At 44.4% G+C, this 14196-nt stretch overlaps 1 protein-coding gene and 1 non-coding gene across 2 annotated transcripts in view; one reads left to right on the forward strand and one right to left on the reverse strand.

The window, feature by feature from the left end:
- The first annotated feature begins 991 nt into the window (after positions 1–991).
- On the forward strand, positions 992–1063 carry TRNAA-GGC (transfer RNA alanine (anticodon GGC)). The gene has a single exon. It is a non-coding gene; the product is annotated as a tRNA-Ala (tRNA).
- Positions 1064–3103: 2040 nt separating this feature from the next.
- The window catches only part of MTHFD1L (methylenetetrahydrofolate dehydrogenase (NADP+ dependent) 1 like), a 166952-nt gene continuing 155859 nt past the window's right edge, over positions 3104–14196 (reverse strand). The window contains exons 27-28 of the mRNA XM_031456547.2: positions 10010–10130; positions 3104–3465 (exon numbers count right to left, since the gene is read on the reverse strand). Of these exons, the coding sequence (XP_031312407.2) occupies positions 10041–10130 (90 nt within the window). The 3' untranslated portion in view covers positions 3104–3465; positions 10010–10040. The remainder of the gene's footprint in view (positions 3466–10009; positions 10131–14196) is intronic.

Here is a 14196-nt window from a genome sequence, read left to right on the forward strand (position 1 = left end):
TCTTCTGTCTCATCTGAGGCTTGGGAGGGCTCCAGGGACAGGTGCTGCCTGGGCTACTCCCAGAACAAGAATCTCAGATACAGACCAGGAGCCCTGGAGCAGGGACCTTTAGGGACAGCCTGGAGCACCGATGCAGACGTATTAACATCCAAGGGCAGCAAAACACAGCCACTGGATCTAGGGGTTAGAATTTCATCTAGTCCCCGGGGGTCATCACCATTTTTGCGCTGTAGATCCGTTTAACAGTTAGGTGAAGTCCATGTACCTCTTCTCAGAATGTTTTTAAATGCCATGTACGATTTTAACACAGACCAACAATAGTGAAGTGCAATTATTAAAATATTGAAAAGGGCAATCAAATTTGGTTACAGCAATGTATGTGGCTCGCGACATGAAATAGCAAGATAGTGGCACATCTAATAACTGTCATGCTGTTGCACGATGTGCTACTGTGATGAGCATAAATGCCACTGTGCGTATCTGCAGAAACCGGACTGTAATATTAGACCAGTGAGTCCTACTGCGACAGACACAGGTACTGGGAACACTGTTGTGGTTCGTGCTGACATTCTTAACCGAAGGAAATGCTTCATCACAGTTTGAGGTTTGTGAACACAAAGATGTAGTTTTTTCCCCAAGTTCAGTCTCCTGGATTTTAGTCCACTCTCCCTTGCTCAGAGGTGTAAGATCTTTTTGGGGGCGTCTCTGTTCATGGCTGTGTTAGCGTTTAAGGAACCAGTGAGGATCTGGTTGCTAACCAATGGCTCTGCCCACAATGCTCAACTTTCTCAGTGGGTATGGGTTATTAGTTTCTAATAAACGCTATAAAAGTGCACTTACTACTTTTTACAAAAGCAACGGATATGTGCTCTGTGTGTCTAAATATGTGTACCTATGTGTATGTGGACTTTTCTGGAATAAGTAAGCTTCATGCATCATTTTATTTATTGGCACGTGTAAATTATGTTAAAAATCAATCCCACAGGTGGGTGGGGGTATGGCTCAGGGGTAGAGTGCATGCTTGGCATGCATGAGGGCCTGGGTTCAATCCCCAGTACTTCCATTAAGGGGGAAAGAAAACAATCCCTGGGTAATGTTAGATGGGAGGATTCTCTTTGAATATCTGTTGTGAAGAACACTCAAGTGCTGCTTTAATGGAGTCAGCACATTCTAGGTAAGACAGAGACTAACCCTGGAAATAGAAGAATGAAAAGAACAGTGATGCCTGGGTTGCCTAGTTGCCTTGCTGCTTCTACTTTCCTGAGTGCCCCGTCACCTCTTTCTTGTTTTCAGTTAATCCCCACGGCGTGTTCCTCTGGCGGCTTTCAGAGGTTCCTTCCAGTCTGGGTCTTAACCTTTGCAGGTATTGCAGCTGCAGGACCCGGAGCAGAGAGGGAGCAAGGCCACACGTCTGGGTGCCACAGTGGGCCAGCAGGGCCCACACCACGTCTGGTTTGTTACTGGTTTCTTACATGTCAGTTACAGAGGCAGACAGAAATCAGGATCTACCATTCTTGGGAAGATTTCTAGTGAAAACCCACCATGCCAAAGGTTATGTGATATTTATTTTTTTTCTTTTTTCTCTCATTCGTTGGCCTCAGAAGAGACGTTAGGTAACCTGCTCTTTTCTAAAATAACACCATCTCCTGCCCATGAATGCCTCAAGTCATCATGAGTTGATAAGCCCATTAATTAACCTGCCAAAGAGCTTTCTTCTCAGTGGAGACTGATCATCACTCAGCAGGAGGGTATCCTCGTAGGGTTAGTGCACAAGAGAAAACAAATCCATCAGAACCTGAGTTATGACATCGAGGAGTTCACGTGAGCTCACACGATGGGAAAGCAGCGTGCAGTGCCCAGCCGCTCCTGGATTATAGGTCCTTCAGTGTGAGTGTTGAAAACCTGTCCCACATCTGTTTGGGATGCTTCTATTTTTCCTCCTTTTTTGGGGGTACAGTGGTGAGTTGCCTGGTGAAAGCAGGTAAGGAAAAGAAGTATCTGGCCTAAAGCCCTTGGTCTGTAAAATACTTTTTTCCTAAAACATTTTCAAAAATACAAAATGAAACTTTAAATGGCAGAGGAAAATAATAAGCAGGAGGTAACTGCTTAAAGACCAATTCACGAGAAAGGCTGCTCACTGAGCACGTTATACAGAGAACAAATTCACCGTGGACCCTCATAATCTGCAGATAGATTTCTAGATCGGAGATACCAGTTCACCATATTCTTGGAGAGGCACATTCCCAAATAAGGGGCAGGGAGACGATGGGACCATGACACTTCACCAACACCAAGCGAAATTATTCTTGGGGCAGATAGTCTTGGCGTAGGGAGGCTTCTGAGCTATTAAACCATGTTTTGGAACAAATGAAATTGTGCATAAAGATACACTGTGGCAGAGCGGCTAATGAGCAGGGTCACTGGAGGGCGCAGAGTAAGAACACGCAGAGTCTGACGGCAAGGACTTCTGCAGGATGTGCCTGGGGGACACTTAAGACATTTACAGTGACTATTTTCCTTATACTGCTTAGAGGACAATCACTTCTTGTTTGTTTCTGAATCCTTGGTTTTGTCAACTTTTATATAATTTTATATTATTGTAGGAAAAAATGGAAACAAGAGAGGGTCAGGAACTCCTGGGAGAGGGGAACAGAGCATAGAACATTCTTTATGCTTAACTACAATTTCAGGGCTGGACAAATGGAAAAACATTTGCCAACCACCTGACCTTTAAGAGTCACTTCTCCTGCCCTATGGGTCTGCGAAAGCTTAATGGTTATTGAGATTCATTTATTGGTGGAAGAAACCAGCATAAACCCATTAATTTTTAGGTAAGTGATATAAACACTGGGGCTGAAAAGTAGTTCTGGATATAAAATGCACTTCGTTCCAAAGGCTATTACAACTCTCCAGTCGTCAGAAGATTTCACAATTGACCAGATATTTCTCTCTCTCTCTCTGTGTTATTTTTCCCTTGTTATGTTTATAAAGCTCTGGTGGCATTCACAATTTTCCGGGAAATCGGTGTCAGGTAACAACCTCACCATGAACAGCTACCTCTAGAGAGCAAAGGGTTTCAGCTGGCGCTGAAAACTCGCTGGTGGGTTTTCTACATACATGTTTATTTTCAGTTCAAAGACAAAACAGAAAACTCCATAGTGGAAAATGTTACCTTTGAGTTCACACTCTTTTAATCCCTCAGTCCCCATAAAATAAACATTCTAAAGTGTAAGCAATGGGAAATAATGTAAACTCTGCAGAAACAGAAAATAAATTAGTTTCTTTCAGACTTAGTGGAGGTCCTTTTACTGAATTCTATACTCTGTTGCAAACAGAATTCATCTTGAAAGGAGAGTAAATCTTTGGCCTATCTCACCATTTCTCCAGCATTGCGTAACAGCATATTTCAAATTCACTTTCCTCTCCAAATGCAGCCAAAAGGCAAGGAGTTTGTGTTTGTGGAGCCTGAAAAACAGAAAAAATGCTTCAGTGGTTTAGGAACAGCTTTTTCCTCTGGTGTCAAACTGTTAATATATCACAGGGATAAAGCTGGAGACCAAAAGAAAATTCAAGAGCAGATAAGTGATTCTGTTCGTGAGACAAGGCTGGGATGATTGCTTCGAATCTGTTTACTCATGAACACTGGGAATCCTGCATCCCTCTGGACGGAGTCAGCATGGACCCGGCAGGCAGCAGTCGAATTTCCTTAAAGATTTGCTCGGGGATGGTGGCAGAAATTCCATGACTTCCAAATTTGGGATCTACTGTTTCCAGGATCCTGTCCAGTGAGAAGATCTAGGATTCCAGATTAGGAATCCTGTGGCCCTTGATTTCAGTGTCTCTTTTACAGTAGGCACAGCACAGAAAGGGAGGTCTGAAAAACGCATTTAGGACAAGAATGGAAGTGAGTGGGTCTGGAATTGCTTATTATTGTTAAAGCTTTATTGTTTTCCCTCAAAGGATATTAAGACTTTCTGCCCCTGTAAAATCCTGCAATCTCTTAGAAAAAGAGGTGATCAAACTACATTTTAAAAAGAGCAAAACAAAACACGTAAGTTTAAAAAAAAAAGTTCACCAAGATAAATGTAAACGCAAAGACTCGGACTTTGATCTGAATTTATACACGGAGGAATTTATCTACTGGGCCAAGAGTTCAAACTCGGCTGGAGTACAGGAATACAGCGAGCCGGCCTCCCACAGATGAGCGCGGGGTCTGGAGCCAGGAAGGATGCTTGATTAGCTTCAGAACAGAAGACAGTGAAGAAGACAGGGGACTGGGAACTTCAAATACTGCCCTAACGTCTGATGCAAGTCAGGGAAGTAAACAGAATACAGAAGTACTGCAAGCATAATAAACATTAACAAAAGGAAAATACTTTTGATGTTAGGGAGGGAGGCTTGTCTGCTACGGGCCTTGCCCCTCTGCTCAGTGACGTGCCAGCCTCACTTCAGTGGCTCTGGTGACCCTAGACGCGAGGCACAGTGACTCCTGGGGAGGGAGGAGGGTGGGCTTGGTGGACTGACGCCCCTGAGACAGGAAAGGCTGGAGCAGGGCCTTCCCGGCTCGGTGGGAGACCAGCTGATTCACTACATTACCTCTGCATCAGTGGCTTTGTATTTAAAGGGGCTCAGAGTCTGTGGTTCCACATTTTCAGAAAACTCAAGGTACAGAAAGTTGGTAAAGGTACAGAAAGTCTGATTATAGACTTAAAAAAAATCAGAAATGCAACAGCGAAGGTGAGAATGTAAAAATGAATCAGTGGTTTAGTGTTTATTCAGTAGAAAAAAATTTTAGAAGTGTATCCGGTCAGAAATATTTTGGAAGATAGACTATATAAAACATTCTATCATGGCATGTGAATAACAGGAAGCTACCAAGTGCCCAGACACCCAGAGGAGGAAGAGGCGATGTGACTGACCACAGAGACAGAGACCAGAGATATGCGGCCGCAAGTCTGGCCACTACTGGAATGGGAGGAGGCAAGGAAGGGACTCTCCCCTGGAGCCTCTGGAGGGAGCGTGGCCTCGCTGGCACCTTGATTTTGGCCTAAATACCGATTTCAGACTTCTAGCTTCAAGAACTATGAAAGAATAAATTGCTGGTGTTTTAAACCACTGAGAAATTTGTTACAGCAGCATAAGGATTAAAAACCAAAAACACACACATCATAAGGGAGGGAGGGTAATTTTCTGCTCTTTATTAAACTACGAACGTTTCATTGTATTTATCCTTACTTAATTATTGGTAATAACACTTGGTCACCGGCTTCTCTTTGCTGATGATCATTGTTTATTGGTTTCCATTGTTGAAGAACAGAGGCTAAAGTTAAACATGCTACCAAAGTGACTTTAAAATAAAAATTAACCAGTTTGAATGTCTGATAAAAATGTCTTCTGTAGTGGAGAGAATTTCAAGTTCACTGCATTTGGTTAAAATGTCGCCGCTACCTTACAAGTTCTCATTTTTTTGCAACCAATAAGTAATACCATAATTGAGCCTTTTCTTTTTTCTTTGATGAATAATTTCTTATATATTAACCATGTATAGATTTAGAGTTGTTAGAAAAACTGTATTTTCCAGAGTTTGCTGAAATACTTATTATTTTCCTTAGTTCCAAAAAAAAAAAAAAATCCCTAGATTCACCCTCCTCAAAAAATAGTACCCAGAAAACATTTCTTTTAAAAGGGAATTAATTTAGAATTACACAACTGTTAAGCTTCAAAACATTCCATTTCAGTTAGATAGGGGAGATTTAATTATTGCCATCTTTCACAGATGTTAAAGATGTCATCTTTAGATTTAATTATCACAATCTTTTATTTAAGCAGCCTGCCTTGGTTAAAGGGTTCCTGCCTTGGAAGTGGGAAAAGACAAGGGGGTCCACTTTACTCCGAGGATGACATGGGGTGATGAACTGAGGACCTTTTTCTTGAAGCACACTGGTGATGAACAAATGAATCATTTTGAGATGCTCCTTGAAAAGAAAGAATTTTAAGACCAAAGTCAGAGAGCCCAGGTGCTCCTCAAGGGAACGCTGAAACTCTGTGGTTTACAACTTGGGGATGAGGGGCCCTGTTCACAGAAGGGCTGCAGGCAGCAGCCACACTCAAGATTAATGTATGATTATTAAATCTCACTGAACATTCCTGCTGCAAAGGCAGTTTGGGGAAGAGTGAGCTCGTATTCTACTCCTTTCTGCGTGTTCAATTCAAGAAAAACAATTCTTTGGTAAGTAACTTAACATTAACAGCAGGGCCAGAGTCAACGTGATTCTGTACTAAACATCACTTTGCACATCAGAATGAAGTAAGGGAGTGTCTGAATTCTTTAGGAAACCTGCCAGGCTTTCTTGAGTTCATTTGACTCCTGCCAAGGCTCAGAAATATGATAAAGCTTGAAAATGAGAAACCAAAGGGGGAGAAAACCAAATCCCCAAATCCAATCATCTTCAAACAAAAGACAGCCCAGTAATGTCACAGGATCAGTTTCCTTGGGGCAAACAACTTATTTTAATGAGTTCTATTTGGTAACATCCAAAAGAATGAATCATGCCCTTATTCTAACAACAGTGAAAGCAGGACCGGGAAGTCTTGGAAAGAAGGAGCAAAAGCTCAAATTTTGGTGATTTCCTGGCCCCTCCCCTTCATAGTAAGTCTCGCACAGTTTCCTGGAGGGTGAGTTAAGCAGGAAAGGTTAGAGAGGGGTAGGAAAGAAAGCAGCCCTCAACTTAGCGCTGTCTTCTTCCACATGGGACATATCTGCAACACGTTTCGCAAGGAGTGAAGATTGCGTTCAGAGAACGATCTGGCATCTCACCACGATGTGAACAAAGCACCCAACCAGATATTTCCTCTCCCGATGCCCAAATCTGTCCGAGCCGTCCTCCAAGCTCTAACACTTTTAATTTATGCATTTTTAATAGCCACAGACCTGTGACCGTTTGCAGGCATGGTCCCTGCCTGCTGTATGTGAGAGGGGACAGGAAGCAGAAGGAATGTCTGTGGGATCATTACATGGAGGAGTCCCCGGGAGGGAATGCTTGCTCTGTACAGTGGTTTTATCTTACGACACCCAATCATTTGCAATTGTTTGAGCAGGGTCAAGTGATGGGTTTTGAACCACTGCCCACCAAGCCCAGATAGTGCAGGATTTGGCAATTCACAAAGAAGAAAGAAGCCTTGGATAAGTGAGTGGGAAAATGTCATTCAATGAGAGAGCTAAGAGATAGCTCTAGTATACTTTGATTGAAAAGAATTTAGCTTTTAATACCCAAATAACTATCTAGTTATTGAAAAAAAAAATCACCCAGTTATCCCCATATTACAGGTCTATTCAAATAGCTCGTTATCATCTTCTAGAAGGGGCCAGAATTCATTTACCCCATGACCAACATGGAAAGGGCATCTTTCTGGCTTGGGGCAGAAAGGATGGGGTGAGACTGAGAGTAAGCAGACCTGGGTTGAGTCTTGGCTTTTGTACTTATCAGCTGTGCAGACTTGAGCAAGTTGTTGACCTCTCTGGGCCAGAGTTTCTGCAGCTCTGAAATAACACCACTACCTATTACACTGGGTTGGTGCCAGCATGACAAGTGACCAGGGACGGCAAAGCAATTCAAGCCCTAGCTTTGGAACAAGAAGCAGGGCTGAGCAGTGGAAAGACAGTACTACCCCTCGGCCGTCTGGTGGATCTCAGACATCCCCCAGCTACCCCCTCTCAGTGACCTAACCTCTTAGGACAACACTGACCCAAAGGGTCTGGGGACCACTCATGAGAGGTGCTTAGCACAGTGCCTGGCCCATTGGAGGATTGACCATAGAGTCACCACAGGCCAGTGTCCGGACTCCCAACCCCTGCTTTAAATAAAGTCTTTAAACAAACCCCAGAGGAATACTTGTCGGGGAACACACATTCCTAAGGACATGCCCCTGGCGTTACCTGAGTCTTAACTGCACTAATTAAGGTACAACTGGGTTTATATGACCTACTTGGACAGCACATGAAAATGGACCAACAGGCTGGAAAAATACTATGTCCAAGAGAGATGAAAGAACTGCACACACTTGTTCTGGAGAAAAATGACAAGTGGCAGAAATGGAGCACAGTGGGTTGACCCGACAAGGGGGATCCGTCAGGACAGGGGTCAACTTGAAGTTGGAGAGGAATGATATTGTGTTTTCCCAAGGCCTGAATGGGAAACCCAAAACATTCACACACACATACACACACAGTCATATCAAAAGACCGAAACAGCTCTGTTATCAACGCTCGAGTTCATGGGCTTCTCTGTGAAATGAGTCTCCGAGTCTGTTTCCTGGAGTTTCCTTTTTCAGAAATGACAGATATGAAATGTGGTTGTGGTTATAACTGAATACACCTCCCACTCCCCAGCAAAAACAAACAAACAAACAAAAACCAAACGCACACACAAACCACACCAGACACCACACACACAACCAAAACCGAGTAATCCCATACTTCGTTTTAATGTAATTTCACATAAGATGAGAATCAGAACCTAAGTCTTTAGTATTTTAGTAACAAAGGCTTAAAAAAGAAAAAATATCTCCCTGTGTTGACTCTGGGAGTGAAACAAACAAAAGTGAGAGTCCCGTGTGTCTGGCTGGCTTAGGGCCGTGACTCGGAGACAACTGGAAGGAAGGGTCTTTAGGTCAAGTGAGGTCATCTGGAGGGTCCAAAATATGCTGGCAGGGGGAGGGGTGCTGGGCTAAGGAACAGGAGTGAGTGGGGAGAAGGACCCAGGGGTGTTCGGGGGGAAGGAATGTGTCTTGGGAATCTGGTGAGGACATGCTTGATGTATGGGATGGGAAAGCAGCTCCAAGTCTCTACAACTTCTGACTGGGAGTTTTCCAGGGAGGAGGATTAGGAGGCAGTCATTTTTCTTCATGATGGGAAGCTAGGACAGAAGCCAGCAGGTGTGGCTGCAGGGCTGAGGGGCAGACATGAGTAAGACCAGACGCGCCCAGCTCCACGTCAAGCCCGACCTTCTTAAACTGGGGACCATGAGTCCTCAAGGGCTCTGGTTTCCACTGCCCTGTCCTTCCTGTGACTCACAGGACCCTCTCAGTTAGAAGATCTGTCCTATCTCTATGGACTTTTCAGGTGGTATAAGAGCGCCATCCGCCTGTGGTGCTATGGCCAAGTGTTATGAACCCACGGTGTCCCCAAAAGGTACGTGGGAGTCCCGACTCCCAGTACCCATGACAGTGACCTTAACTGGAAACAGGGTCTCTGCAGATACACTCAAGTTAAGATGAGGTCAATAAGGTGGGCCCTAACTCAGTGGGACTGGTGTCCTTTCAAGAAGAGGATGTCATGTGAAGACAGAGATGCACAGGGAGACAGAGGAACACCAAGGATGGATGGCCACCACCAGAAGCTAGGAAGAGGCCGGGAGGGATTCTCCTGGAACTTCAGAGGGTGCACAGCCCGGCTGACACCTTGACTTTGGACTTCTAGCTTCCAGAACTGTGGGAGAAGAAATTTCTGTTGTTTAAGTCACTCAGTTGTGACACTCTGTCATAGCAGCCCCAGAAAAGGGACACACGGAGATTCCTCTACCACATGATCCTAACTCCGTACCAAGAAATATGCGGGAGGAAGGTATGGTTGGTAAAGCTGATGACAGCAGATATGAGTTTTAATTCTAGAAGAAGAATAATGAGTTTAAGGGGCTCCGTTGTTCTTGCTAGAGATGCCTTAGATATATCTACATTCAGAGATGCTGTGGCTGGCTTACTTCACTGGAGTTGAGTCTGGGCACAGCAAGGGCCTCTGTCCTGACCACCTGACTGAACATCCACACCCGGGAGTGACCAAGGTCACGGCTGTTATTAGGTAGGAATTCACAGTAACCAAAGTCAGGAGATTACTTATCAGACCATTTTTGTAATGAATATCAGAAAAACAAAACCAAGTTTTAAGATCTGAACCAGGAAAAAATGAAAGAAAAAGTTAAAAAAGAAAAAAAAGAAAAAAGCAGCAGTCTACCTGCACTGGGTCCTGTGAACGTCCTGTTCATCTAGAACAAGCCTTTGACTTGCTCTGTTTCCGTATCAAGATCTATGTCATAAAAGCAGGGCCGGGTCGGCAGTCCGGGCATGGTGCTCATCTAGGGGAGAGAACAAAAGATCATGTGTTAGTCAGCGCTGCCATGCAGCCACCACGAACAATGTGCATCCAACGACATAAATTAACCATATAATTCAGTTCAGCCTCCTATAACTTAAGGTTATATATATATATATATGTATCTCTTTAAATTCACCATCTGCTATTTCAATCTTTGTTGAAGGCAATGAAATTCATGCCCCCGTGGTCCCACGGTACACTGTAGCTCCAAAACAGTGATTTTCAAGCCTTTTTTCTAAGTCAAATCTTCATGCAGAAGCCCCTCTGGCTGAAGGGGATGGTGGGTGTGGATGGCCTCCTGCTCACCCCCAACACACATTTTGGTAAAATCGAGAACTCTTGGGGCACAGTTGGAAAGCTCCTGTTTTCCAGACAGGAATGATGCTGGTCTACCTGACGAGCAATAATCGTTGTTCATTGAGGACTTACTACGTGCTACGCACTGTGTAGGTGTTTTACTTTTTTCATCATCCTCCAAACTCTATGAAGTAGGTACTTTTATCGTTTCCATGTTACAAGGAAGAATATGGAGGTTTAGAGATGTTAAATCATTTGCCCAAAGCCACACAGGTAATAAGCAGCAAAAGGGGAAATCTGACTCGATGACTGCAATCTCGAATTGTTTAACCACCACCACCACCACCGCCGGGATGCTCTATGGCACTCTGAATTTTACATTGATAACTTAAGTTCTCTGTCACTCATAGGAATAGGCACTAATTTTAGCCTCACTTTATTGATGATGACAGATGATATTTAGGCACAAAGGCATGTGCTCAAGGACACACAGCTAGTCAGTGGTGCAGATGATTAAAACCAGGCCCACACTCTTCACTGCTCCGCTGCACTGTGGCCAGATCGGCGTTTTCCCAAGGGCACCCTTTATCCACCTGCATCAGAAACCCTTGGTGAGCTGGGGAAGACTGCCGGTTCCACCGGTGATGCTCACACCCTTACACACGGGTCTCAGGCCTCAAGTGGGAGGCTCCTGCATGAGCCACTCTTTATGGATTTTAATATTTCCTACTGTGCTTTAACAGTGCACGTGTCATACAATAGATGCTCATAGAACAGTGATGCATCCAGTCGCCTGGAAGAAAGCTATCTGGTTCTGCTTAGCCTGGCTCCTTGGAGGACTAAGTGCTGTGTCATGCAAAACTCCTGCCTGACCTGGCCAGACACCAGGCGGAGGAGACAAGGCTGTGATCAGCTAGCGCTTAATGGGGCTGCTTCTCCCCTGACCCCTTACCCCCACCCCCCGGACAGGCAAAAAGTTCTCAATGAAAAAAGAAGCCAGATAAGGCCTCTGTAATAGATCTCAGCTTTCTCACTCCCCACATCCCTTCTGTAGTGACTCAGGATTTCCCTGTCTGCCACCTACTTCCCCCTCCAGGATATTGATAGACTCTTGCTATCCCGACTGGGGTCTGTGGACCAGTAGCATCAGCATCACTCATGAGCTTGTTGGAAATTCAGAACCTCAGGGCCCACCCCAGGCAGAACCAGAATTTGCAATTTCAGCACATCCCTAAGAGACTCGTGTGCATATTACCACCAGAGAAACCCTGGCTTAGACAACACGGCCCAGGATGCCCCCAGCTTTCCCTTTAGCACCAGGAAAGGAGCTCCATGGGGACAGGGGCGAGGTGGTGAGGAGGGGGGGCGAGGAAAGCCCTTTCACCCGAGATGAAGTGCTGCTGCTTCTCCCCTGGCTGAGCTGCAGGTCGGGGAGGAAATCTGTGCACCCGCGGCCTCATTAACCACCTGGGCTGTAAGAGTGCGCGTGAGGATGGTCCACGTGGCCGGACGCGTAAAACACTGATAGATGGTGGCTGACGCCTGTCTTGCTAATTGCACAGGATTGTACTCTATGTACATTATGGGCTAAATATGCTTCTGAGACCTGCCTGGAATATAGGTACAATTCATAGCATGTCTTCAGGAAAATGTACTCTGGATTTCAAGCAATTAACCACAAATAACGTTTTGGCACACAACCTGCTTGTTGGTGGGGACTTTCTGTACTTTCAAACTTTAGGTATGTGGATGGCCACTTATCTTCCTGCAGTTTCTGTTTCTAGCAGGGGGATAACATTTTTCTCTGCTTACTACAGTGGCTGCTCCCAGGAGACCCCAGAAAGAAACCCACGCTTAATGTTTTAGCACTGAGACATCAAACACAAAGGACATTGGTGGGAACCGTTCATATTTTTTCTGGTTGCCTGGGCTACAAACTCACACCAGTGACTCTACGGGCATTTTCCTACCTAACTGCATTCTGACATGAGCATTTTGAGATGCCTTTATAATCTGTCTAAGGACATGGATTTGGAAAAAGGAACCAGTGTTTTATAGTTTAAGAGAAAGAAACGAGTGATCTTATTCAACCAGAGTGATGCTGCCCCATCTCTTAAATTAACTCTGGATCCAAGGCGTCTGGGTAAGGCTGTCACCCAGACTTTACAGGCATTACTTCTGAGGCAGATTTAAATCCACAGGAGGCAAGAATACGTGAAGGCAGTGCATCTGGGCCCACCTGACCAAAGCTACAGTGGAAGCTTCTATGGTGGGTAACACAGCTGCACTGACTGCTTGTTTATATGCTGTTTCTACAGACGTGAAAATTCAACTTTCCACCATTAACTTTTAGCTAGTTCAAGACCAAGACCGACAAAGGTAGTGTGATTCGTGTGCTTCCTGGAGTTGAGCCACTGGCTGCAGTGACTTAAGAGTAGGTGTCTCTCTGATACTGTCACAAAACTGGGAGTTTTCCAAAGTAGCCGGAAGATTAAATGCCTGGAAGTCGGAAATGTCTCTCCTCTATTTTCAACTTATTTCTCTCAAATAGAGGGAGAGTGAGTTCAGTCAGAAGGCTCCCATGCTCCTTTCCGATGATGCAATTGTCGCTTCCACAAATCATGACCACTTATTTGGGATGAGCAAACGACAGACAAGGAAGCACATGGAGCCTGCAGAGCTGAGGGACTCCCAGCCCTGCGGACAGAGCCACCTCCAGCCAGTCTACTCTGGAAATAAAAGTCCTGCCGAGCAGACACAGTACAGAATTCTGTTAACAAGACCTTACAGTCTCACAGTCAGATTCTCTCCCAGTAAAAACCTCCGTTATCAAAGGATTGTGGCCCCCAGACAAGTCAGTGCAGCACTAAGGAAAGAATTCGGACAGCCCTTGGGAGGTGACCTCTGGCCCAGGCCTGGGGTCAGTGGTGATCCACAGTGACTTTATTTGTGTGCCCCCTACGATGACCTCCTGCTTAAAATAACGAGGGGCCACTAGATTGTACTTACCTGTCACGGTGTAGTAATGGATTCTTTTACAAAGGCTGAAAAGCATGGGCTTTTGCCCTTCGTGCCCCTAATTTTAACTACAATGAATCTTCCATATCTGTGATTTCGGGCTGAGCTCATATTGGAGAAATGATGAGCTGTGGGATTAGCTTTTATAAACATTCATTAAGACTAGGTTACAGAAAATATTCATATATCTAAAACGTGTCATTAAGAAGTAACAGTAAGGGAGGAGGGTATAGCTCAGTGGCAGAGTGCATGCTTAGCATGCATGAGGTCCTGGGTCTGGTCTCCAGTACCTTTAAAAATAAAAAAAAAAAAACGAAAAAAAAAAAACCCAGTTGCCTCTTCCCAAAAAACATTTTAAAAAAATCTTAAAAATATAAAAACTGAGTAGAACACTTTTAGAATGAGTAGAAAAACTACCAAAAAATCTGTTCCAAAAAATGATAGGATCATACTTAGCCACTTAACCAAAATATTGTTGTAATTTTGTTGTGTTTGAGAAATAATTTCTTCCTTCAATTTAATTTTTTTGGGGGGAGGAAATTAGGTTATTTATTTATTTATTTTAATGGAGGTACTGGAGATGGAACCCAGGACCTTGTGATGCTAAGCATGCGCTCTACCATTAGCTACACTCTCCCCCTGAAATAATTTCTTTTCTGACTTCTGCTTCAGTTTACTGCTTTTTCCAACTGGATAAACCATCCAGTTTTACATTAATTCAGAACAGAAAT

The sequence above is a fragment of the Camelus dromedarius genome, chromosome 6 (genome assembly GCF_036321535.1).
Source record: "Camelus dromedarius isolate mCamDro1 chromosome 6, mCamDro1.pat, whole genome shotgun sequence".
Lineage (NCBI taxonomy): Eukaryota > Metazoa > Chordata > Mammalia > Artiodactyla > Camelidae > Camelus > Camelus dromedarius.